At 49.4% G+C, this 21,609-nt stretch overlaps 1 protein-coding gene and 1 pseudogene across 2 annotated transcripts; both read right to left on the bottom strand.

Annotated features, from left to right (window-relative positions):
* Positions 1-259: 259 nt before the first annotated feature.
* Positions 260-13,381, bottom strand: RHOG (ras homolog family member G). Of its 2 annotated transcripts, none has more exons than XM_036258904.1 (2): positions 13,322-13,381; positions 260-1,472 (listed from the first exon to the last, which is right to left on the bottom strand). In XM_036258904.1, the coding sequence occupies exon 2, from the start codon at positions 1,402-1,404 to the stop codon at positions 829-831; it is 576 nt and encodes a 191-aa protein (XP_036114797.1). In that variant the 5' UTR covers positions 1,405-1,472; positions 13,322-13,381; the 3' UTR covers positions 260-828. The 2 variants fall into 2 exon arrangements, with proteins under 2 accessions (XP_036114797.1, XP_036114798.1); XM_036258905.1 differs by lacking the exon at positions 13,322-13,381 and adding an exon at positions 2,928-3,040.
* Positions 13,382-19,749: 6,368 nt separating this feature from the next.
* Positions 19,750-20,360, bottom strand: LOC118628508 (annotated as a pseudogene).
* Positions 20,361-21,609: the final 1,249 nt, after the last annotated feature.

Below are 21,609 nucleotides of genomic sequence, written 5' to 3' on the forward strand. Positions count from 1 at the left end.
AGATGCATGACCACTGAGAGCATCTGCCTACAGGCTGAGCCTCTCAACCTCTCCCTCTCTGAGCCCCAGAGCAAGACTGGCCCCTCCAGAGAGCCTAGAGCTTTGTTAGGGAAATTAGGGGGCAGGGGACCACAATGAAGCCTATTATCTTCTGTCTCTTCTTACAGGAAACAAAAGGCTCCCAGTCTCTGGGGAGCCCTAGCCCATGCCTGTCCCCTGCCCAACCCCCAATGTCCAGCACACAGGGAGGAGCCAGGGCCACTGGAGACAGGAGGTTTTATTGATGCTGATGGGGGTAGGAGCCCAGGGGGTAGGATGGGGGGGCTGAGTCAGTCAGCAATGCATAAGGCCTGGGCACATGGGGGCAAGTTAGGGCACATTCATCTTCTCAGGATTTTGTGGCTCCTTCACTGGGGAAGGGAGAGAGCATCTTGGAGGGAAGCAATTCAAAGAGCAGCAAGGGATAGGTTAGGGATGGCTGAGAGCCCCTAACCTGAGAGGCACCACAGTAGGCAGCAACATCTGTGTGGAAAGCTGGATCAGCTGGTCAGTAGGGGAAAATGGGAGGGGGCACTGGGTTGGCTTCTTGGGGAGGGGTCCAACCTTGGCCTGGGTGAGCTCTCAAGAATACCTGGTATTCCCAAACAGATTGGGTCAGGACCCAAAGCCCCTTTCCCTGTGGGCCTCCTTAAGGAGAAACAGGCATTCAGGGAGTCCCCTGGCAAGGGGTGCCAGAATTAGTCCTTAAGGCACAGCTGGGGGCAGACAAGGCGCCAAGGCACAACTGGTGGGGGTGGGCAGGGGCAGCCTCCAAGCTGAGTGCCAGGGTCACAAGAGGACACAGGACCGCCCACGCTTGATCGGTGTGGGGTTGAGCACAGCCCGGACAGCCTCAGCAAACACTTCCTTGACGCCGTCCTGCTGCAGGGCCGAGCACTCGAGGTAGCGCACAGCATGGATCTGCTTGGCCAGTGCTTGGCCCTGCTGCGGTGTGATGGGTGCCTGGCCCTGCTCCTTGAGGCGCCGCAGGGTGTCAGGCTGGGCTCTCAGGTCCTTCTTGGTGCCCACCAGGAGGATGGGCACATCAGGGCAGTGGTGGCACACCTCTGGATGCCACTTGTGCCGCACATTCTCATAGGAGGGTGGGCTGGCAATGGAGAAACAGATGACAAAGACGTTGGTCTGAGGGTAGGAGAGTGTGCGGAGGCGGTCATACTCCTCCTGGCCCGCCGTGTCCCACAGGTTCAGGTTCACTGTGCGCCCATCAACTGCGCTCTGGGCACTGTAATTGTCGAACACCGTGGGGATGTATTCCTTGGGGAAAGCGTTAGTTGTGTAGCAGATGAGCAGGCATGTCTTGCCAACAGCCCCGTCACCCACCACAACACACTTTATGCTCTGCATTGTGGCTGCAGCTGCTGCAGTGGAGGCACTGCCTCCTTCCCCTTCCGGGCCCCTCTGGATGCAACAACCTATGAACAGAGAATAGAGACACTCTTAGGAAGAAAGAAGGGGGGTGGGTAGCATACAGAGGGAAACAACCTTCCATTCTCTTAACCTGACACTATATTGTAGTCCCATCAAGGCAGACCTCAGAGAGACAGAAACACAATGAAAGAGAGGCCCTGAGAGCACGCAAAAAATGCTCAGGTGTAAGGAGGCAGGCCCTGTAATATGTAAATATGGGGAGCACATAAATTCTGGTGCTAGACTGACTAAGGTTAAATCCTAGTTCTGCTGTTTGTGACCCTGGACAAATTACTTCTTAGTTAGTGATTAGTGGGCCTCAGTTTTCTTATGTGTAAAATGGGAATAAAATACCTATCTCATTGGGTTATTAAGAGGATTATATAAGGTGACACATTAAAGAATTTAGAACAGTGCCTGGTCATAACAAGCATTCAGTTAAGTGTTAGCTACTTTCATTTTTCCTCCAGGCAGTATAGATACAAAAGGACAGTGTACAAGTGTAGAGATCAACCTGCCTCTATCGGATATGGACCCCTCCCAAGTGGACAGAAGAGGGGTTCTGGCACCTGGCGCTGTCCCAGGTCACTCTGAGATGCAAACATGGGTGGAGCCTCTTCCAACTCAAGGCCAGCCCTGTCCAGTGCACTGATGTTTCAACTCCAAGCCCAACATCCTGGCTACTGAGTACAATCCAAAAGGTGCAATAAGAAACTTGCTGAGTAAGGAGCAAGTCTCTAGATAGCTGCCCTATTGAAATCCAGGGTGCCCTGGGAAGGGAAAAGGCGGGAGAGCTAACCTAATTATTTTTGTAAGTATAGTAAACCCTATTTGGCCACACATACCCAGACTGGCAACTCAGTGTAGGGGACTATGGGAGATTGAGCCAAGGTTGGGATCTGGTTGGGAATCTGGGTATGTAATGATGAATGAGGCAAAGGGTGTGGCTCCCTGCCATCAGCCATCAGCATCTTCTCTAAAGATCCTTGGTGGGGTGAGGCAGATACTCCAAGTCCCCCACACGCCCCAAGAGGGATGAACACAACAGTAAAACAAACTTGATTTTCCCCTTACTTTTCTGTCCCTTTTATTGAGACCACGGCATGTGCCTTTGAAAAATTGCAGGGGCTTCCAAACTCTTGGGTAGAGAATTCAGTGCCATTAAAGCTCTATCAGTGAGAACACTTGCTGGAGGTAAATTGGCCAGGGATTCTAATCACAACTCTATCAACTAGTCATGTATGATCTTGGGCAACATATTACGTTTCCTGAGCCTCAATTCTCTCATTTGTAAAATGGGCAAAATCTTGCCTAATTGTGTTATAATTGCTTAGAGTATGAAATGAGCTACCTAACATGGAGAAAGTGTTTGGCCTGAGGCTTGGTACATAGGAAGTACCAAATAAATTGGGCTGCTATGATTATTAGTGGGGTATGAGAGAAGGAGTCCCAGCTCTAACCTTGTTCCCTTTGCAGCTCGTAGGGCCTCAGGGTGAGGAACTGCTCTTCTGAGTTCTGGAACAGAACAGAGCTTCCGGAAGCCCTGTGATTATTTATACTACTGTGGAAAAGGTTCTCCTCTCATTGGCTACTTCCTCTTGGCCATGAGGGACTTTTGCTGGCCAGTACGTGACTTCCTTTCCCGACTCTCTCTCACAACCAGAGCCCTGCATCCTGGGAGGGGACAGCCTGTTTTATTTTATTTATTTATTTTTAGAGAGAGGGATGGAGAGAGGGAGAGAGAGAAACATTGATGTGAAAGAGAAACATCGATCAGTTGCTTCCTGCATGTGCCCCAAGCGGGCTGGGGACTGAACCCACAACCAATATATGTGCCCTGACAGGGAATCGAACCTAAGACCTTTTGGTGCACTAGACGACCCTCCAACCAACTGAACCACACTGGCCAGGGTTGGACAGCCTGTTGTAGACACACTCAGATACCCAAGTATCCCTTGCTCTGCACCATCACCACTGGCCCATTTTATCCGTTTGGCCTTATATACTGCAGTACTGCACCCTAATCTGAAAACCCCTTAACTCTCAGCCTCACCTCTCAAACACTGGTTGAAAGACTCAAAAATCAAATTGTGAATGGGGGAGATTCCCCCATTGGGAAGCGAAAAGGAACTCTGGTGGTATGGGACCTGCACAGGACCCAGGGCTTGGTGCCAGCTTCCTCCCAGGCCCTAGCTTCCCCTGGGACCAGCAGGGAGGGAAATAGTTTCATTCTATGAGGTCTCCTCTGGTTCCCATAAAAATATTTCCATCTTATTTGTGTGAATGAGTGTGTGTGTTCAACCTCAGGAGAGAGGATAGAGAGCTCAGGGAATGGGTTGTGGAAGGAGATAAGGACCCTGTAGGGCAGTGGAGAGAACCTCACTCTGGAAGTCAAGAGACTTAAGTTCTAACCCTAGCTTTGTTTACTGCTGACTCACTGCAACAAAGCATGAGGCACTTACTCTCCCTGGCCTCAGTTTCCTAGTCCATGAAATGGAGATAAAAATGCGTCACAAGGGCACCAGGTAGATTAAATGAGACATGAAGAGCCCTGGGAGCAGGGGATAGGATGAAGAGGGTAGAAAATGCCCCCAGGAGCACAGGGTAGGGTGGGGGTGGAGGTGGAGCTGGGGCTGAGTCAGTCACCAAATCCATAAGGCCTGGGCACATGGGGGCAAGTTAGGACACACTCGTCTAGGTTTTTTGGCTCTTTTCTTGGGGAAAGGAGAGAGCGTGTTGTAGGAGTTGGTGCTGGTACCTATGTCCCCTGAATTACCTGGGAGACCCCAGCATTTTGAGAGAACTCCTGGGCCTGTAAATCTTCAGTTCCACACAGAGCAGGGCATGGGTGTGGCAGTTATGTCTGTGAACTCTTCCCCCACAGGCCCAGCATTGGGCTGGCCCAGGCAGGAAGGCAAGGAGGGAACTCTGGAAGGCAGTCACAAGGCCCAAGAGACTGGAAATGCAGTGGCTCCAGGCTGCTCTCTAGGGAGGTGGTTATCAACCAGCGATCAGTAAATCAGCCCTCAAAGGAGTGGGGAGGGAGAGGGCAGCAGCTTCCTGGCTGGCAAGGGAACAGGACTGACACAGGAAAAGGATCACGAGTGAGGTAGTGTCCAGAAACAAGCAGAGCAGAGGCAGTGTGATACAGGGCAAAGAGAAGTGGATTCCTAACTGTGACCACTTGGATTCACCTACTGACTCTGCCCTTTGATAAAAAGCCCTCACAATACCCTGGCCAGTTTGGCTCAGTGGTTAGGGCGTTGGCCCGCGGACCAGAGAGTCCGGGTTCAGTTCCCACTAAGGGCATGTACCTCGTTTGCAGTTTGTCCCCGGCCCCACCGGGGCTGTGTGGGTGGCAACCACTTGATGTGTCTCTCTCACATCGATGTTTCTCTCTCTCTCTTCCTCCCTATCTCCCTCCCACTCTCTCTGAAGATAGATGCAAAAATGTCCTCAGGTGCCCTTGCCGGTTTTGCTCAGCGGTTAGAGCATCGGCCTGCGGTCCAGAGAGACCCAGGTTCGGTTCCCGCTGGGGGCACGTATCTCAGTTGTAGTTTGTCCCTGGCCCTGGTTGGGTCACTGCAGGAGGCAGCTACTTGATGTGTCCCTTTCACGTCAATGTTTCTCTCTCTCTCTCTCCCCCACTCTCACTCTATCTGAACAAAAAGTGGAAAAATGAAAAAAACAAAAAAAGTGGAAAAATGTCCTTGGGTGAGGATAAAAAAAATCCTCAGGTGAGGATAATAAATAAAAATTTTAAAAAAGCCCTCACAAGGTATAACCCTTTATAGATCACGTGGTATTATTATTTGCTCCTTATAACAACCTACTGGTACTATTCCTAGTTACAGATGAGGAAACAAACTCAGAGTTAAAGTAACCCAGTGTCACACAGCTGGTTAGCTTGGGAGTCAGGAAACAAACCTGTTTTTCCATCCAAGGTCCTGTGTTTTCTTTAATGCATCACACAGCCTCCACGTTATCCCTTACTAGCCAACTGCCTGACTTTAAGCAAGTAAGTCATTTCCCTTTCCAGAGCCTCAGTTTCTTCATCCGTACAATAGGAATGATAATACTTGCCCTCCCTGCCTCAAAGGGCAGCAGCAAGGATAATGAGCATGGAAATGAATGCACTTTGTGAACTGGAAAGTGTGCACACAGGATGTGACCTGAGCAAAGCCTTTCATCCCAAGAGACAGGAAGCACTGAATGTGCAAGTGTCTGACTGGTAGCATCAGCCCAGTACTTTATCCCAGACCTTATCCTCCCCCAGGACAAAGGTTTCCTTGGAAATCCTATGGTCTGAACTCGGCTAAATAAGTTCCCACATTTAAGGAGGGAACATGCTAAAAGGTAGGGTCTAACCTGTGCCACATGGGAAGAAGGACAGTCAATGCTGCAGGAGGCCAAGCAAGGAGAGTGGCCTGGTTGAAGCTAGGGGTCAACTGTGACTTATTCACTAGGTGACTTTTTTTTTTTTTTTTTTTATCCTCACCCGAGGATATTTTCCTTTTTTTTTTTTGTACAGATAGAGTGGGAGGGAGAGAGAGAGGAAGGGAGAGAGAGAGAGAAACATCGACGTGAAGGGACACATCGAGTGGCTGCCACCCGCACGACCAACCAGGACCGGGGACAAACTGCAACCGAAGTACGTGCCCTTAGCGGGAACCGAACCTGGGTCTCTCCGGACCGCAGGCCGACGCTCTAACCGCTGAGCCAAACCGGCCAGGGCGACTTTTTTTTTTTAAAGAAAACTTTTGTTTAATAAGTAAATTAATGGTTGCAGATCTGTATAGTATTAGACAAATTACAATGACCTGCTCTGACTTTTTATTCCCAGCTTAATTCAGATCATGCCTAGTCCCTCATCCTGGCGTTCAGAGTTCTTCATACTCTGGTAGGGGTTTTGGAGTCAGCTAGACCTGGGTTTGAATCCTAGTTCTGCCTCTTATGAGCTAAGTAATAAAACCAACCTCATAAGGTGTTATAAGAATTAAGTGCAGCCCTGGCCAGTTTGGCTCAGCAGTTAGAGCGTCGGCCTATGGTCCAGAGAGACCCGGGTTTGTTTCCCGCTAAGGGCAGTTTGTCCCTGGCCCTGGTTGGGTTGTGCAGGTGGCAGCCACTTGATGTGTCCCTTTCACATCGATGTTTCTCTCTCTCTCCCACTCTATCTGAACAAAAAATGGAAAAATGTCCTCAGGAGAGGATTAAAAAAAAACAAATTGAGTGCATTAATGTACAATATATGTGTTCCAGCTCCCTGCTCCAGAGGGGTCTTCACTGTCCTCTGTAAAGCCAGGATGTTTGTTGCCTCTGAACATTTTACTCTTATCTTCCGTTTGCTGCCATTCCCTCTTGCCTCTCAAATCTTCCTGACTCCTCAAGTCCTAGCTTAACCTCAGAGTCCCATGAGGCTACTGACTTCTCCTTTCTTTGAACTTCCATAGCATGGTCACCCTTTTTAACCCTTCTTTGGCTCTGTGTGATTCTCCTTCCCCAATAGTCATACATAAGTTTCCTACCTTGTGGATGCCCCCCAATACTGGAACTTGAGCTCCCTTCAACTCTCCAACAGAAAGCTGAGCAAAGGGTTGAATCCACAGGAATGCGCAACCACTGCCTTCTGATCCATCTTGCTTCTGCCTCATTACTGAGCTCTGGACAGTTGCTTCAGAAGCCCAGATTTGAACTAATATTCCCATGGCCAACACTGCAATGCTGAACCTTTTTGGACAGCAATGGCAGCCAAAAGCTTTGACTGGTATAGGCAGACATCTCTTTTCCCAGTACTAGCTTGACCTGGCTCCAGCAGGGAGCTCATTCTAGGGGAGCCCAGCCCATGGAGGGATAACTCTGAGTGTGGTCCCTAGAGCCCAGCTTGTACCCAGTGGGACCTGGTCTTGGGGTGTGCCTCAGGCAGGCCCAGAAGTGGGGAGGGAAAGGAAGCAGAGGACTGCCTGATTGCCAGATCTCTGTGGCCGTTACAGCAGGGGAAGTGTCCCAATTGGGAGTGGGGGAGGGGAGGAATGGGCCTTGAGAGATGGGGGGAGTGTGAAGGCAATGGGAACCAAATTACTGTAGCCTTTTAACCTGCCTCCCTGGCCTGAGGCTCTCCCTCTGCAGCCCTCCCTGAACCTCATTCTAATTATCTAATCTATCTCTGGGCATTCTGATCCTGAGCCCTGGCCACACCACCCTGATCCTTCACAAGCAGTCTCCACATTCTCTTCCCCAAAACACATTAAACAGCAAGCAACATTCCCTGTCCCCATGGAAATCCAGCATTTCTTACCCTCTTCCATCCTCCAACCCCCAATGAGCAGCTCAGAAGTCTCCAATTTTCTCAAGGGACCCACCTCTTGGTCCTCCAGGGCCAAGCACCATTGCCATCTCCTCCAGGAAAGTTTTGGCAAATCATCCAAGTCACAAGTGGCTTATCCCACCCAAGGTCTGGTCCCTGTTTCTCTCACAGGCACATTGTATCTTGCATCACATGGAGGCTGTTCTGAATCTTATCTAGACAGGGAGGACCTAAAGAGCAAGGTCCTGGGGGATCTGTCTCCTTAGGCTGGACACAGTAAATAACTGAACTCGTACTTCATGTCTTTGCACATGGGAGTTCTTCCTCCTGGAATTCTGCTCGCCCCGCTTGCCATCCTCCCAGGCTTTCAGAGCCCAGATCTGTTCCCATATTCTCCAGGGTGGCACAGCAACTCCCTCTCCTGTCCCACCTTCCCCAGCACTGTCTGTACTGTTCATTGCGCTGAACTAACTGGATGCCTCATTAGGAGGGAATACTGTCCTTCTGCTTACTTCTAGAAGCAAAAGCTACAGACTGACACATCTCCTATTCCATCAATTCAAACTTTGATTCTGGGAACAAGGAAGAGCCTCTCTGCCCAGGAGACACAAGACATGGGCAGTCAACTTCCTCCTCTCACCAAGGAGCACAAATTAGGATAACGAACACAAATAGGCTAGATTGCCCTGTCTTCTATTGGAAGGGTAAGAGGGGCAAAGCAGGCACAGCTAGGCCACAGGTGATGAGGAAGATGAGTAGGAAAAGTGGTCCTGATAAGGCTAAGGATTAGGAATATCTGAAGACCCGTGGTCAAGGGTGAGGCAAGGTCAGGGTCAGTGTTGGAAATGGCTTCAGAAGCTCTGTGAGTCTGATTGTTTGTTTGTTTGGAAGGATGGAGGAGAGGTGATATGAAGAGGCTCAAAAGGGCTGCAGCTGGCTGCAGCTGGGCGGGGAGGAGGAAGCTGGGGGAGACATGAGATCATTGTGGGGCTGGGACCAGGCCAAGGGCTGAGTTTCTCTCTTCCCCTTCTCCCCATCAGGAGAGACAGAACCCAAGAGAGCCTAGTTCCCAGCCTTAAAAAACAAAAAAACCCACCCATACTGAAGAACTCTCCACCTCTTGCTATTCTCAGCCTTCAGCCCCTGCAGAGGTTCCTGCACTGCAGCAGGTAGGGTTAGGGCCAGAGAGAGTTGACTCTACCCACCAGGGACTGCAGAGGAGGAGGAAACAAGACAGTTGTGGCTGGGAAAGCTGTGGGGGGATGGGACCTTTTCACTAAGTCCCAGTTCCCTTCCTTCTCTCACTATCCCTAGCACCTGGGGTACTCCATAACGGGTGAGTCCCAGGGTAAGAGTAGCTCTGCCTGGGGTAGCTGAGGAGGCAGCCCCCTCCCCCACCAAGCAGCACAGAGGAAGGCTGAACACTTGCTTCCTCCTCCCTTCCCCCTAGCAGCTCAGTAGTCCCGGGGCCCCATGAAAGGCCTGTGAAGTGGCACTTCCTTTGCCTTTGCTCATTTCACACAAGGCTGTACAGAAGCACCATCCTCCCAATCCTGCCTCCCCCACCTGAAAATACCCACAGAGAGACCCAGGGCCACTCTGTCCCTTCAGCCCCGCCCCAGGCCTGAGGGGGTTTCCACAAGGGAAAAAAACATCAGGGAGGAAACTCCAGCAACTATTTTCCACTGTCAGTGGGGCAGACCTAGAGCAGGGTACAGGGTACCTACTCCCTTATCTTGCTGTCCCCTGGCAAAATCCCCACAGTCTTTGCCTTCTTCTCGTCTCTCAACCTATAACAATCCTTGGGCTTTGGGGACAGGGACCACAGTTCCTGTCCCCGGACAGATATTTAGAGATCACTCGGGCCTGTCAGATCAAGGCTGGTAATAAGACAGGAGGGCCCACAGTGGAAGTCACTGCTATGAGAAGCCTCTTGGTTGAAGGAGAGGCAGAGCTATCAGTATTCTCTATGCTCTATTAAGGTACTGATAGGCAACTCCGACATGCTGAAGCAGAGTCATGAGACACAACATTGACCACCGTTATAAAGAGAGTTGGGAGCAAATCCAGGACAAGTACCTGGGTCTCCTAACCTCAAGCCTGATGTCACTTCCACAAAGGAGAGAAGGTGAGGATTGTTACTCTGGTCTGGGAATGAGCCCACCAACTCTCTGACCTTATTCAGGATGATCCTACCATGGTTTACCCCATGGTTGACATCTGAGAACTTTCTGCTTCTAAGTTAGTTCTCAGGCTTTCATGCCTAGTCCATACTGGGGTATACATGATTTAGAACTGACATTACTAGATAGACAGCCATTCTGGCCCTGCCCTAGCTGAGGAACTCCTCCTTTAGCCTCTAGCTCCTGGGGAGATGCCCTTCCCCCCATGACATGAGGACAAAAGAGGAAGCTGGATTCTGGACCGGAAAACCAATCTGTTCTGGGGAGGTGGCTCAGGCTTTGTCTTTGGTTTCCCTCCTCACAGACCCCTACAAGCCTTACCACTAATGGGTCTACACTGTGTATGGAGGGAGGGATCTTCAGGGATCTTCTGGGTCCTGGCTCCCATCTTCTTCCCAAATGCCCATCTACCCCACTCTAATATTTTCAACAGTATTACTACAGCCACAACCTCTCATTCTTCCTGCTCATGACGCACTACGAGCTCACATCAGCCACCTCATGTGCCCTAACATCCTGCCAGAAACAACTCTCCAGATCCTGGATTCCAAACCGGGATTTGTGACAATCTCACATCAGCAACTACTTTTCATTTCAGGACCTTGACCATATTTCTTTAGTCAAGACCTCAATGGGCAGCCTCCTAGGTTGCAGGCACATCCCCACCACTTTTTAGATCCCTACAACACATTTAGATCCCTACAACCCTGGTCATATTTTTTCCAACAATGACTTTCTTGCAATTAGCTCAAACCTTCAATGGGACCAGACCTTGCCTGGAGAATCCCTATCTCATTCACCCTATCTTCACCCTCAGAGACCTGTGGGGTTTAGTTATGCAAGATCGTAAAATAAGTACTGGGTTGGCAGGCTGGGAGTCAGGACTCCTGGGTGTTTTTTTTACTGAGCCATGATGCTGGGGAATTGCCATGCATGCACATCTTTCCCCAAGAAGGGATTTTATGTATGTCCCTGAGATTTCCTCCTGAGGCCAAACCTCGTATCCTCCCAGAAATGAGAGTAGGAGAATCTAGTAGGTAGAAGGGACAATTCATGGGAGAGAGGCAACTGTAAGAATGGAAGAGAATAGAATGGGAACAGCCTTTAACTCTAGCGGTGCTTGGGAATCCCAAAAGTGTAGCACTAGCTCCCCATTTCACTTTTTTCTAGAGGAGAGAAATAAATAAGTGAACTGAAGGAGGCAGAGAGAAGCAAGATCTCACAACATGCATCCAAAGGCTTAAGGAAGGAGCTCTAGAATGAAGACAACACGAGCTTACAAAACCAATCTGGACTACAGTTAGACTCAGAAAAAAGAAAGGGAGTAGGGTTCTACCTGGAGTTAAAGGGGGAATACTAAAAATGCCTAAAGTCAGAGGAGAGGGGTCAGCAGACTGCAGAGGGCTTCCTGTCACCAAGGCCCTAATGCAGCCCAGGGCACGTGGGTACCCAGCCTGGGCAGGACCCGGAAGACAGCGGGGAAGAAAGGGTAGATACCTTTGCCTCACACCCCTCTTCTTTTCCTGAACTGGTACTAAAATACTGACTGAAGTTATACCAGCTATATTCCTCCCTCCAGAATCCTGCCTTTGTCCCTTCCCTTTCCTTCTGTCACGCATAGCTGACCTGGTCTCATTCTACCCAACACTATTGTTGGAACCAGTAAGTATTGGAGTAAGGGACCTTCGGGCTATCCTTCAGCCTCTAGGCTTGGCCTCATGATCAAGCACCCAAGGGTCTGGGTGATTTTGATTTCCCACGACCTCTCTCACCAGTCTTATTCCTGTGTCACTCTACCCTGACTGCTACAGAGTGCTTCCTCCTGCCTAACCACAACCTCACCCACTGCAGGTTCTCTTCATCCTGCTGGCTTCCCCTGCTCTGGGTCCTCTCAAGGCTGAGGGCAGTTATTTTGTCTCCAAGAGATAAAAATGTAGACACACAGGCACTTGCACACACATATACACACAGAGAGTTTTTCCAGCCCTTTAATCATCTCTATCACTAGGAGGTTGCGAGCTGGGGAGGTTTGAAAAGGCTCTCAAACTCACCAAAGACCCGACCCCAAAGCTGGATATAGTGGCTGAAAGAAAAGACACAGATAGAGGGACTAAGAAGAATGAAGGAAGATGGAAGAAGCAAGAGTAAGGATATGTCTGCAGGAGCCAGAAGCTGGCCAAAGAAGGGAACGGGATAGGCTGCAGGGGACAGACATGGACAGAAGGGCAGGATAAGTGAGAGGCCAGGGCCTTGGCATGTGTGTTTGCGGGGAAAGAAACTGAAGGAGATTCAAGAAGAGGGTAATGAAGGCTTTGTGGGTAGAGTCTCAAGATGGAATGGAGGAAGATAGAGTGAGAATGTACAGAATTCGGGGACTAATAATGAAAGGTGGCTGTGGGTGGGGGAAGACTAGGAGATGGTTCCCAAGCATTTGCGAAGGCCAGAGCCCCTGCTTCCTCCCAGAAGCCCTATTATTCTATCTTCTGAAAATAGTGCTGCTCTCAGTGATGCCACCTTGTCAGGGACTATCAGTACCTCTGAATGAGAGTCCCTCCACCTCTAGTCACAGGACAAGACTAGGCCCTTTCCTTCCTCAGTTTGCCCACAGGAGAGCAAGGCCAGGCACCTGTCCACCAGACACCTGTCGGTGAGGCACCCGTCAGCCAGGCACAGCAGATGTTTGCTCATTAAATACCTGCTGCTTGCTTCCAGGGATGAAGAGGTTTGGCCTCAGAAAAAACAAACATACGGAGAGAAGGGCTGTCGTCAGCGGGACTCCCCCCTTTCTCCCATGCCTTGAGTGCAGGAGACCCTTGGCTGCAGCCTGAAAGCGGGGTCCGGGTTGGCAGCGATCTTCCAGGCAGGGAGGGAGCTCTTTCTCTGCAGTGTAGGGCTTCAGAGGCCAGACACCGCCCCCCCCAACCTCACAAATGTCACAACTGCAGGGGCAGTGGGAGCGCCATCTCCAGCCTAGGGGGCACCCTCCCCTCACACACTTCGGAACACCCACTCCAACTTCTGAGGGCACCCCACGTCTGCGTCCCACATCCCAGGTCTAAGCTCTTCCACTTCAGAAAGTTTTCTCTCGGAGCGCTAGATCTGATCTCAGGGGTCCCTTGCAGCTCCTGGGAGCCGGTACAGCCTCCAGCGTACAGGAGCCCACCCTCTCGGAGCTGCTGCCGGCTCGCAGTGGCCGGGTCCCGCCCCGCCCGGCCGGCCGCGCCCGCCCAACTTGCAGCGATCCCAGAACCTCCGGCCCGCGGCCTCCCTCAAGCAAGCTTCCTGGGCCAGCGCCCGTGCCCAGTCCCGGGCCGGCAGGGCTGCCCACCCCCGGACCCCCAGCCTGCCCGCCCGTGGCGGGACTCACCTGGTGCCCTCCCCGCCGCGGGGGAGCTGGGGGCGGCGGCAGCGGCTGGCGGCTCGAGAAGGAAGTGAGAGCCGGAGGCCGGAGGAAGTGTGGGGGGCGGGGCGGGAGGCCGGAGCGGGGCGGGGCGCGGGGGCGGGGCGGGGCGGGGCCCAGCCGCACCAGGAAGTCCGCAGGCTGGTTCCCCCCTCCCGCAGTCTCCCCTCCACCGGCGACTCCCCCGGCCGGGTCCTGGGCTCCCCCTCAGCCCAGGCCTCTGCCTATTGAGTACCTTAAGGTCAGGCTTCCCAAGGTCAGCCCCCCCTCTCCTCCTAGCCACTCCACCCCGGTAGAGGTCCTAGCCTGGGCTCTGGCTTTTTGTCCCCCTTCTGGTATTTCGCCCCCACTAACCCCCGCGGGAAGATGCTGGGAACAGGCGCCCCTAGGCCTGGTTCCTTTAGTCAAGCCCAGGGATCGAGCGATGGCCAAGTCTCGGGCCAGAATGGGTCAAATTGGGGCATTCCCCACCCCTGCCCTGAGCCCTGAGGGATTGCGGAGTGGTGGTGATTCAGCTGTGGGAAGGCCCCAGACCCCTGGGGAGGGTGCGGAGACCGGGGTGGGGGAAGGGGAGCTGGCGTCAGCACCCGGGGAAAGACAAGATCAGCAGAGGCGCAGGCGGAGCCGCGGGCCCCCAAAACAGGATGTCACGTCGTCGTTCCGCACCCGGCCATTCGGCGCGCCTAGGCTCTGGGGAGGAGGCGGGGCGGACTGAGGACGTGGGGCTCCCCTGGCCCCCTCTTCGTGCCGAGGCGTGCAAATGCTCGGGGCTGAAGGGCCGCACCCAGGCCTGAGATCCCCGCCCGGGCCCTGATGGGCGGGTGGGCGGACTCGCGGACGCCCTCTGGTGCTTCTGCTCCTAGGCGTTGCGCTGGGAGCTCTGACTTGAGAATGGACGTCCTTGGTTTAACAAACTTTCTGAGTGCCTACCACGTGCAGGAGCTAGGCGTGTTAGGTGTTGTGCAGGAAAACTGAGAGGCGCTTAAGACAGGCTCACTGTCTCCAAGAGGCTTTCCGGATAAAGAGAAAGAACAACTTCGAGAATAAACAGCTTAATCTTTCTGAGCCTCAATTCTGTTTTTGGAATGACCTCTTCTTCATCCTGTAGTTGTGAAAATAACATGATAATGCATGTAAGAGGCCTTCTGTCGATGCTTAAGGGAAATAAGAATGAGTTCCCTAAATACAATGTGCCTGCCCACATTGTGGGGTCTTTTCTAATTCTATTCCTTTTGCCTGACTTCTTTCCTGTCTTCACTGCTAAGGGAAATAGACTCAATCTTTCACAACCTGGCCCTAATGGACTATAGCCTGCCTGGCTGCCATCCTTACCTTTCCCACAATGTGCTGGCGCGCACACACCCACACCCACACCACCACCTCTGCCCTGCACTTGATAGTCTTTCCTAGTGCTGTCCATTGGAAATATAATGTGAGCCACAAATGTAATTAAAATTTTTCTAGAAACGCCAGTGGATTGAGCATTGTCCCATGGACTGATAGGTCCCTGTTGGATTCCTGGTCAGCGATGTTTCTCTCTCACATCCACGTTTCTATCTTTCTCCCTTCCTTTCTCTCTAAAAAAAAACCCCCCCCAAAATTTTTTTTAAATGAATAGGATATTTTACATTATTCTTTTTGTACTAAGTCTTTGAAATCTGGTGTGTGTTTTACACTTACAGTACATCTGAATTTTGGCTAGACACATTTCAAGTGCTCAGTAGTACATGTAGCTAGTGAGTATGGTATGAGACAGTGAAGTTAGAGCCTCTGTCAGATTCAAGTTGGTAAATGACTGAGTAGATGTATTCATTCTCTATGTTGCTTCTGCGGGAAACTTTCCTTGGCTCCCCAGGCAGAGTTTGGGCCTCTCTTCTCCCTCCCCAGAGCACTTGGGACAAATCCTCTGGAGGAATGGAAAGGTGGAAACACAAAGGGAAATATCTGATTCTCCTACAAACCCTACTGGGAGCACATGGCTGGTGCTTGGCATTTGAAGATGAAGAAAAGACTGTGAGTTTCCATAAAAGACAGGGTTCAGTGGAGGACCACATACTAAAACAGCTTCTATCAAACAACAAGTGTTGGCGAGGGTGTGGAGAAAAGGGGACTCTAGTACATTGCTGGTGGGAATGCAGACTGGTGCAGCCACTATGGAAAACACTATGGTGTTACCTCAAAAAATTAAAAATTTAATTGCCATTTGACCCAGTGATCCCACTTCTACGAATATACCCTAAGAAGCCTGAAACACCAATCAGAAAGAATATATGTACCCCCATGTTCATAGCAGCACTATTTACAATAGCTAAGATCTGGAAACAGCCCAAGTAGCCATCAGTAGACGAATGGATAAAAAAGCTGTGGTGCGCCCTGGCAAGTTTGGCTCAGCGGTTAGAGCATCAGCCTGCGGTCCAGAGAGACCTGGGTTCGGTTCCCGCTAAGGACATGTACTTCGGTTGCAGTTTATCCCCGGCCCTGGTTGGGTCGTGCGGGTGGCGGCCACTCGATGTGTCCCTTTCACGTTGATGTTTCTCTCTCTCTCCTCTCTCTCTCCCTCCCGCTCTATCTGAATAAAAAATGGAAATAATGTCCTCGGGTGAGGATAAAAAAATAAAAATTTTTTAAAAAGCTGTGATGCATATACACAATGGAGTACTATGCAGCTGTAAGAAAGAAAGATTTCCTATCTTTTGAGATGACATGGAGGGACCTTGAAAGTATTATCCTAAGTGAAACAAGCCAAGCAGAAAAAGACAAATACCACATGATCTCACTTATTTGTGGAATATAATGAACATAACAGTCTGAGGAATAGGGTAGACCCAGAGAATTGGAAGTAGGGTACAGACTGACAACCCTCAAAAGAGGGGATGGTGGGGGGAGGGAAGAGATAAACCACAGAACTTATATGCATGTATGCATAACCAATGGATGGACAACAAAGCCGGGGACGGGGTGGGGAGGATGGGGAGGAGGGTGTCAATGGCGAAAAAAGGGAGAAACATCTGTAACAACAACAACAAAAAAGAATAAAATATAAAATAAATAAAGAAAAACGGCTTCTATGACACCATTGAAAATTGTGTCCCAGAACAAAGGTTTTTGAGCTGTGTTCCTCGAGTTCCCTTTCCAGGACTTGAAGGCAGGAAAATAGTGGAGCTTTGGCCTCCCCTTTAACCATAGTTGGTGGCTTTTATCTGCTATATATACTAGTGTTCTTGATAAAAAGCTCATTTTGAAAAAGTTTTCTGTGAAAAATACTTGAAAATCAATTTTAGGAGCATAGTGGTAAAAAAGTAGGGTGCCTGCAAGGTGCACTAGACCAAAAGGCTGGATTGGTAGCCTGGGGTCAGACTGTATTTTCTGAGCTTGCGATCCTGGGCATGGTTAGCCCTGGTTCAACTTGCTTAGGTTGGAGAACTTGACTTGGCCTTGAAGATGTAATGGTCTTGTGGGATATGGGACTACTGCATAGAAAGCTACCGAAGGACAAGTAAGCCCTGGGCTGGGCTTCAGAAGACTTGAAGTCTAGTCTTGGCTTGGACAGACTGGCTAGTGAAACTCTAGGTTAGGCCTCATCCTTCACTGGGTCTAAGACTCCTTCCCTGGAAAACAAGGGATTGAACCAGACGATACCTTTGAGCTCTGACCTATGGTAACTCTTTAGAATAATAATTAAGTAATTAAGGTTTATGCATGTAGCATATTGCTCATAGTTCTTTCATACCATTTAGGTCATCTTGCTTTGTGTTCTAGTTAATTGCATGTGTACCTAATGTCTGTCTTCTCCACTGACTGTAAGTCCTTTGAGGTTGTGTCTGATTCATCTCTGTGTCTACTGAAGAAGGCCTGAGCATACATTTGCCTTCAGTATACATCTGTGGGATAAAGTTGCCTTAATAAAGCACTAATATGTATAAAACCATCAGAGGCCAGGTGACTTGGAGCTACATTTATGGTGCAAATTAGGAAGGACCAATTAGGTCAGAGGAGAGGTAGCCAGGTAGATAGGTAAGACTATCTTACCTGCAAAGTCTTCTTGAAAAGGGAGGAGACTGAGTTGAAGATGGTGGAAAGAGGGCACAATCCCAGGAGGCCTGTTTCTTCTTCCTGCTCTCTCACTTGCTTTCCCTGAATAGGTAAATTCTTTGTGCTTACAACCGGCTGAGAGACAAGGACACCAAGCTGGGACATTTAGAAGTGAAACAACATATGAAAGCACTTGGTGGGTTGAGAATAGAGAGATCACAGGTTCTGAAGCCAAACAGTCCAGGACTCAAATCCTGGTTGTACAACTTACATTGCGGTCTTTGACGAGTCATATGACCTCATTCATTCTCTGAATACACATTTATTGAAAACCTTTTCTGGGCCAGGTATAGTGTCACACCAATGATGCAGTGGTGAAAACATAGACAAGTCTCTTTCCCGATATAACTGGCAAGAAAGATAGACCTTTTTTTTTTCTAATAAAAAATTGTATTGCCCTGGCCAGTTTGGTTCAGAAGTTAGAGTGTCAGCCTGTGGACCAGAGAGTCCCGGGTTCGGTTCCCACTAAGGGCACGTGCCTCAGTTGTAGTTTGTCCCTGCCCCAGTTGGGGTCATGTGGGTGGCAACCAGTTTATGTGTCTCTTTCACATCGATGTTTTTCTCTCTCTCTCCCTCCCGCTCTATCTAAAGATAAATGCAAAAATGTCCTCGGGTGAGGATAAAAAACCAAATTGTATTTACTGAGGAGCATTCAGAATGTCAACAAAATAGCTGCAATTTTTTTGTTTGTTTGTTTGCAATTACAGAGTGGCATTCAGTTAGCAGAACAACAATTATTTCATATAAGCTGCATCAGAGACAATGGAAGATGAAAAAACTACCATCTCCGTATATAACTAATTTGTACTGTGCACCAAGAACCTGCTTTAAATTTCCATTCCAGTTTACAGCCCCTTTACTGTACCAGACAAGTTTAGTGGCTATTGAAAATACCACCAGGCCCTGGATGGTTTGGCTCAGCGGTTAGAGCGTCGGCCTGTGGTCCAGAGAGACCCGGGTTTGGTTCCCGCTGGGGGCGCGTGCCTCGGTTGCAGTTTGTCCCCGGCCCTGGTTGGTCGTGCGGGTGGCGGCCACCTGATGTGTCCCTTTCACATCGATGTTTCTCTCTCTCTCCCTTCCTCTCTCTCCCTCCCAGTCTATCTGAACAAAAAATAGAAAAATGTCCTCGGAAGAGGATAAAAAAAAAAAGGAAAGAAAATACCACTAGGACAGGGCTATCTAAGACACATTCGGTAGTTTGTTAACTATGTAAAAAAAGACACTGTACAGTTTAATTAAAAATTTTTTCCTTTATTGATTTTAGAGAGAAAGGAAGTGAGAGAGAGAGAGAAACAGAAACATTGATGAGAAAGAACATTAATTGGCCGCCTCCTGCATGCCCCACACTGGGGATCGGGCCCATAACCTGGGCATGTATCCTGACTGGGAATCAAACCAGCAACCTCTTGGTGCATAGATCGACACTCAACCACTGAGCCACATTGGCTGGATGACACGGTACAGTTTTTTTTTTTGCTTGTTTATTTATTTATTTATTTTTGTTCAGGTAGAGTGGGAGGGAGAGAGAGGAACAGACAGAGAGAGAGAAACATCGATGTGAAAGGAACACATCGAGTGGCTGCCACCCGCACAACCGACCAGGGCCGGGGACAAACTGCAACCGAGGTACGTGCCCTTAGCGGGAACCGAACCAGGGTCTCTCAGGACCGCAGGTCGACGCTCTAACCGCTGAGCCAAACTGGCCAGGGCTTTGCTTGTTTATTTTTTACTTTTTTTATCCTCACCTGAGAACATTTATTTTACTCTTTAAGAGGTTTCATTTTATTTTTTTTATTAATTAATTAGTTTATTTTTGTTACAGATGTTTCTCCCCCCCCACTGATTCCCCTCTCCCCCTCCCTTCCCGCCCTGTCTCCAGCTTTGTTGTCCATGTCCATTGTTCATGCATACATGCATATAAGTTCTGTGGTTTATCTCTCCCCCACCACCCCCTGTGAGGATATTTTTGCATTTATCTTCAGATACAGTGGGAGAGAGAGAGGGAGGAAGAGAGAGAAAAACATTGATGTGAGAGAGATACACCGACTGGCTGCCACCCACACAACCCCAACTGGGGCTGGGGACAAACTGCAACCGAGGTACGTGCTCTTAGCGGGAACTGAACCCGGGACTCTCCGGTCCGTGGGCCGATGCTCTAACCGCTGAGCCAAACTGGCCAGGGTGACAGTGTAGTTTAAAAAGAAATCTTACACACTCTTGTATTTCTTCAAAAGGAGCAAGTTGTGTATGTAAGTGGGGCAATTAAATGCTTTATGAACAAAAAAAACCCTACTAGAACCTACTTATTCATCATCCTCATCATTTTCTTCATCTTTCTTCTCATTCTTCAACTTCCTATTCTTCCTTCTTTTTTTTTGCCCGTTTCAGCCTGACAACTCCCTTGTTTGCTGCACCAGGCTTTCCTTTAGCTCAGTAAGCAGCAATATCTTTTTCATACTTCTTCAGCTTAGCACCCTTCTTTTCATCAGGCTGCTTGTCACCTGCAGCAGTGTGATTCCCATCTCTCCCAGCTTCTTAGCAGCATCACCAATGGACAGACCAGAATGCTCTCCTTTGATTTTTGGGCAACACTCAGAAGAAAACAAGAAAAAGGCCAAAGGAGACCTCTTGGGTGCATTGGGATCCTTACACTTATTTTTGTTTCCCCTTTAGGAGGGATATAAGTCTTCATTTCTCTTTCGTAACAGGCTTTGTCCACCTTTGCCATGTCTTCAAATTTTCTTTTCTCTTTAGCAGACATGGTCTTCCATCTTTCTGAGCACTTAATAGAAAACTCTGAGAAGTTGACTGAAGCATCTGGGAGCTTCTTCTTGTGCTCCTCCAGGCTAGTCTGCACAAAGAAAGTATATGACAACATTTTGTCTTTCTGCGTCTTAGGATCTCCTTTGCCCATGTTTAATTATTTTTCCTCAGCAAGCACAGAGTTGCCCAGTGCCCATTGGGCTTGCACTTGCCCTGGCACTGTTTCTATGGGGCTCAACATACTGCAGTAGCTGTGAGAGTACAAGCCGGATGCCAGAGAGATAGATCTTAAACAGGTAATCATACAAAAGTATAAGACCATATAACAGAGCCATTTCATTTCATTTAAAAATGAGAATGACAATACTGTGTGCTTTGGGGATTGTGAGGATGAAATGAGGTAATACAGGCATGTAGCAAATTGCCTAGGGTACAAGAAATGAACATTAATTCCTCCATACGCCCATGGTGATCTCAGGTTCTTGCCCCTGACCAGCTCTTCTCACTTTCTGAAGGTCAAAATGCTAAAGCTGCCTGGCTGGTGTGGCTCAGTTGGTTGGAGCATTGTCAAGTACACTAAAAGGTTGTGGGTTCGATTTCTGGTCAGGCCACATACCTGGTTTGCAGGTTCAATCTCTGGTCAGGGCGCATGCAGAAAGCAACCAATCAATGTTTCTCTCTTACGTCAATGTTTCCCTCCCTCTCTACTTATTAAAAGCAATAAGCATGTCCTTGGATGAGGATTAAACATTTTTTAAAAATTAGTTAAAATGCTAAAGCTGACTCAGTTCTTCTACAAGAGCAGGATGGAGACAGAGAGGAGGAGGATAAGGGCCCTGAACTGATCTTACCCCTGCTCCAGTAGCTTTCAGCCTAGTCCTCACTGAACTCCAGCTCCTATAGCTCACCAGTAGTCCATAAAGTTTTTCTGCTCAGTCCCAGTCCCAGTCTCTTCAGGTTAACCCTAAATAAGAGTTCTCCTTTCACTCTGATGTGGCTCTAGGGACTCAGCCTCTTGGGACTCCTCTGTTTTCCCTCTCTCGGTCTGCCTGCAGATTGTAAGTAGGAGTCTCTCCTTTGTTGCTACCTCAAAGACAGCCTGATGTCCCATTTTGTGACATGGTAAGGTGCTGGGCAAGATAGGAGATGGCAGAGAAGGAATAGGGGAAGTGACAAATGAAACAAAGTTCTAGAGTAGCATCCTCTGATCCATTGTTCCCGATTCCCTCTAAGAAACTAACTGGATAAGAGGAGGAGACACCAAGGGCATACTCTATCCTCCAGGAGGGTTCCTCCTCCTAAGCAGTCAGAACAATAGTTGTCCTGTTTGCCTCCAGGACACCTTTGCATCTTTGAGGTTTTTCAAACTAGGTGGTCACCTGGCATAATCCCCTCTGGGA

The sequence above is a fragment of the Molossus molossus genome, unplaced genomic scaffold, assembly GCF_014108415.1.
Source record: "Molossus molossus isolate mMolMol1 unplaced genomic scaffold, mMolMol1.p scaffold_m16_p_13, whole genome shotgun sequence".
Lineage (NCBI taxonomy): Eukaryota > Metazoa > Chordata > Mammalia > Chiroptera > Molossidae > Molossus > Molossus molossus.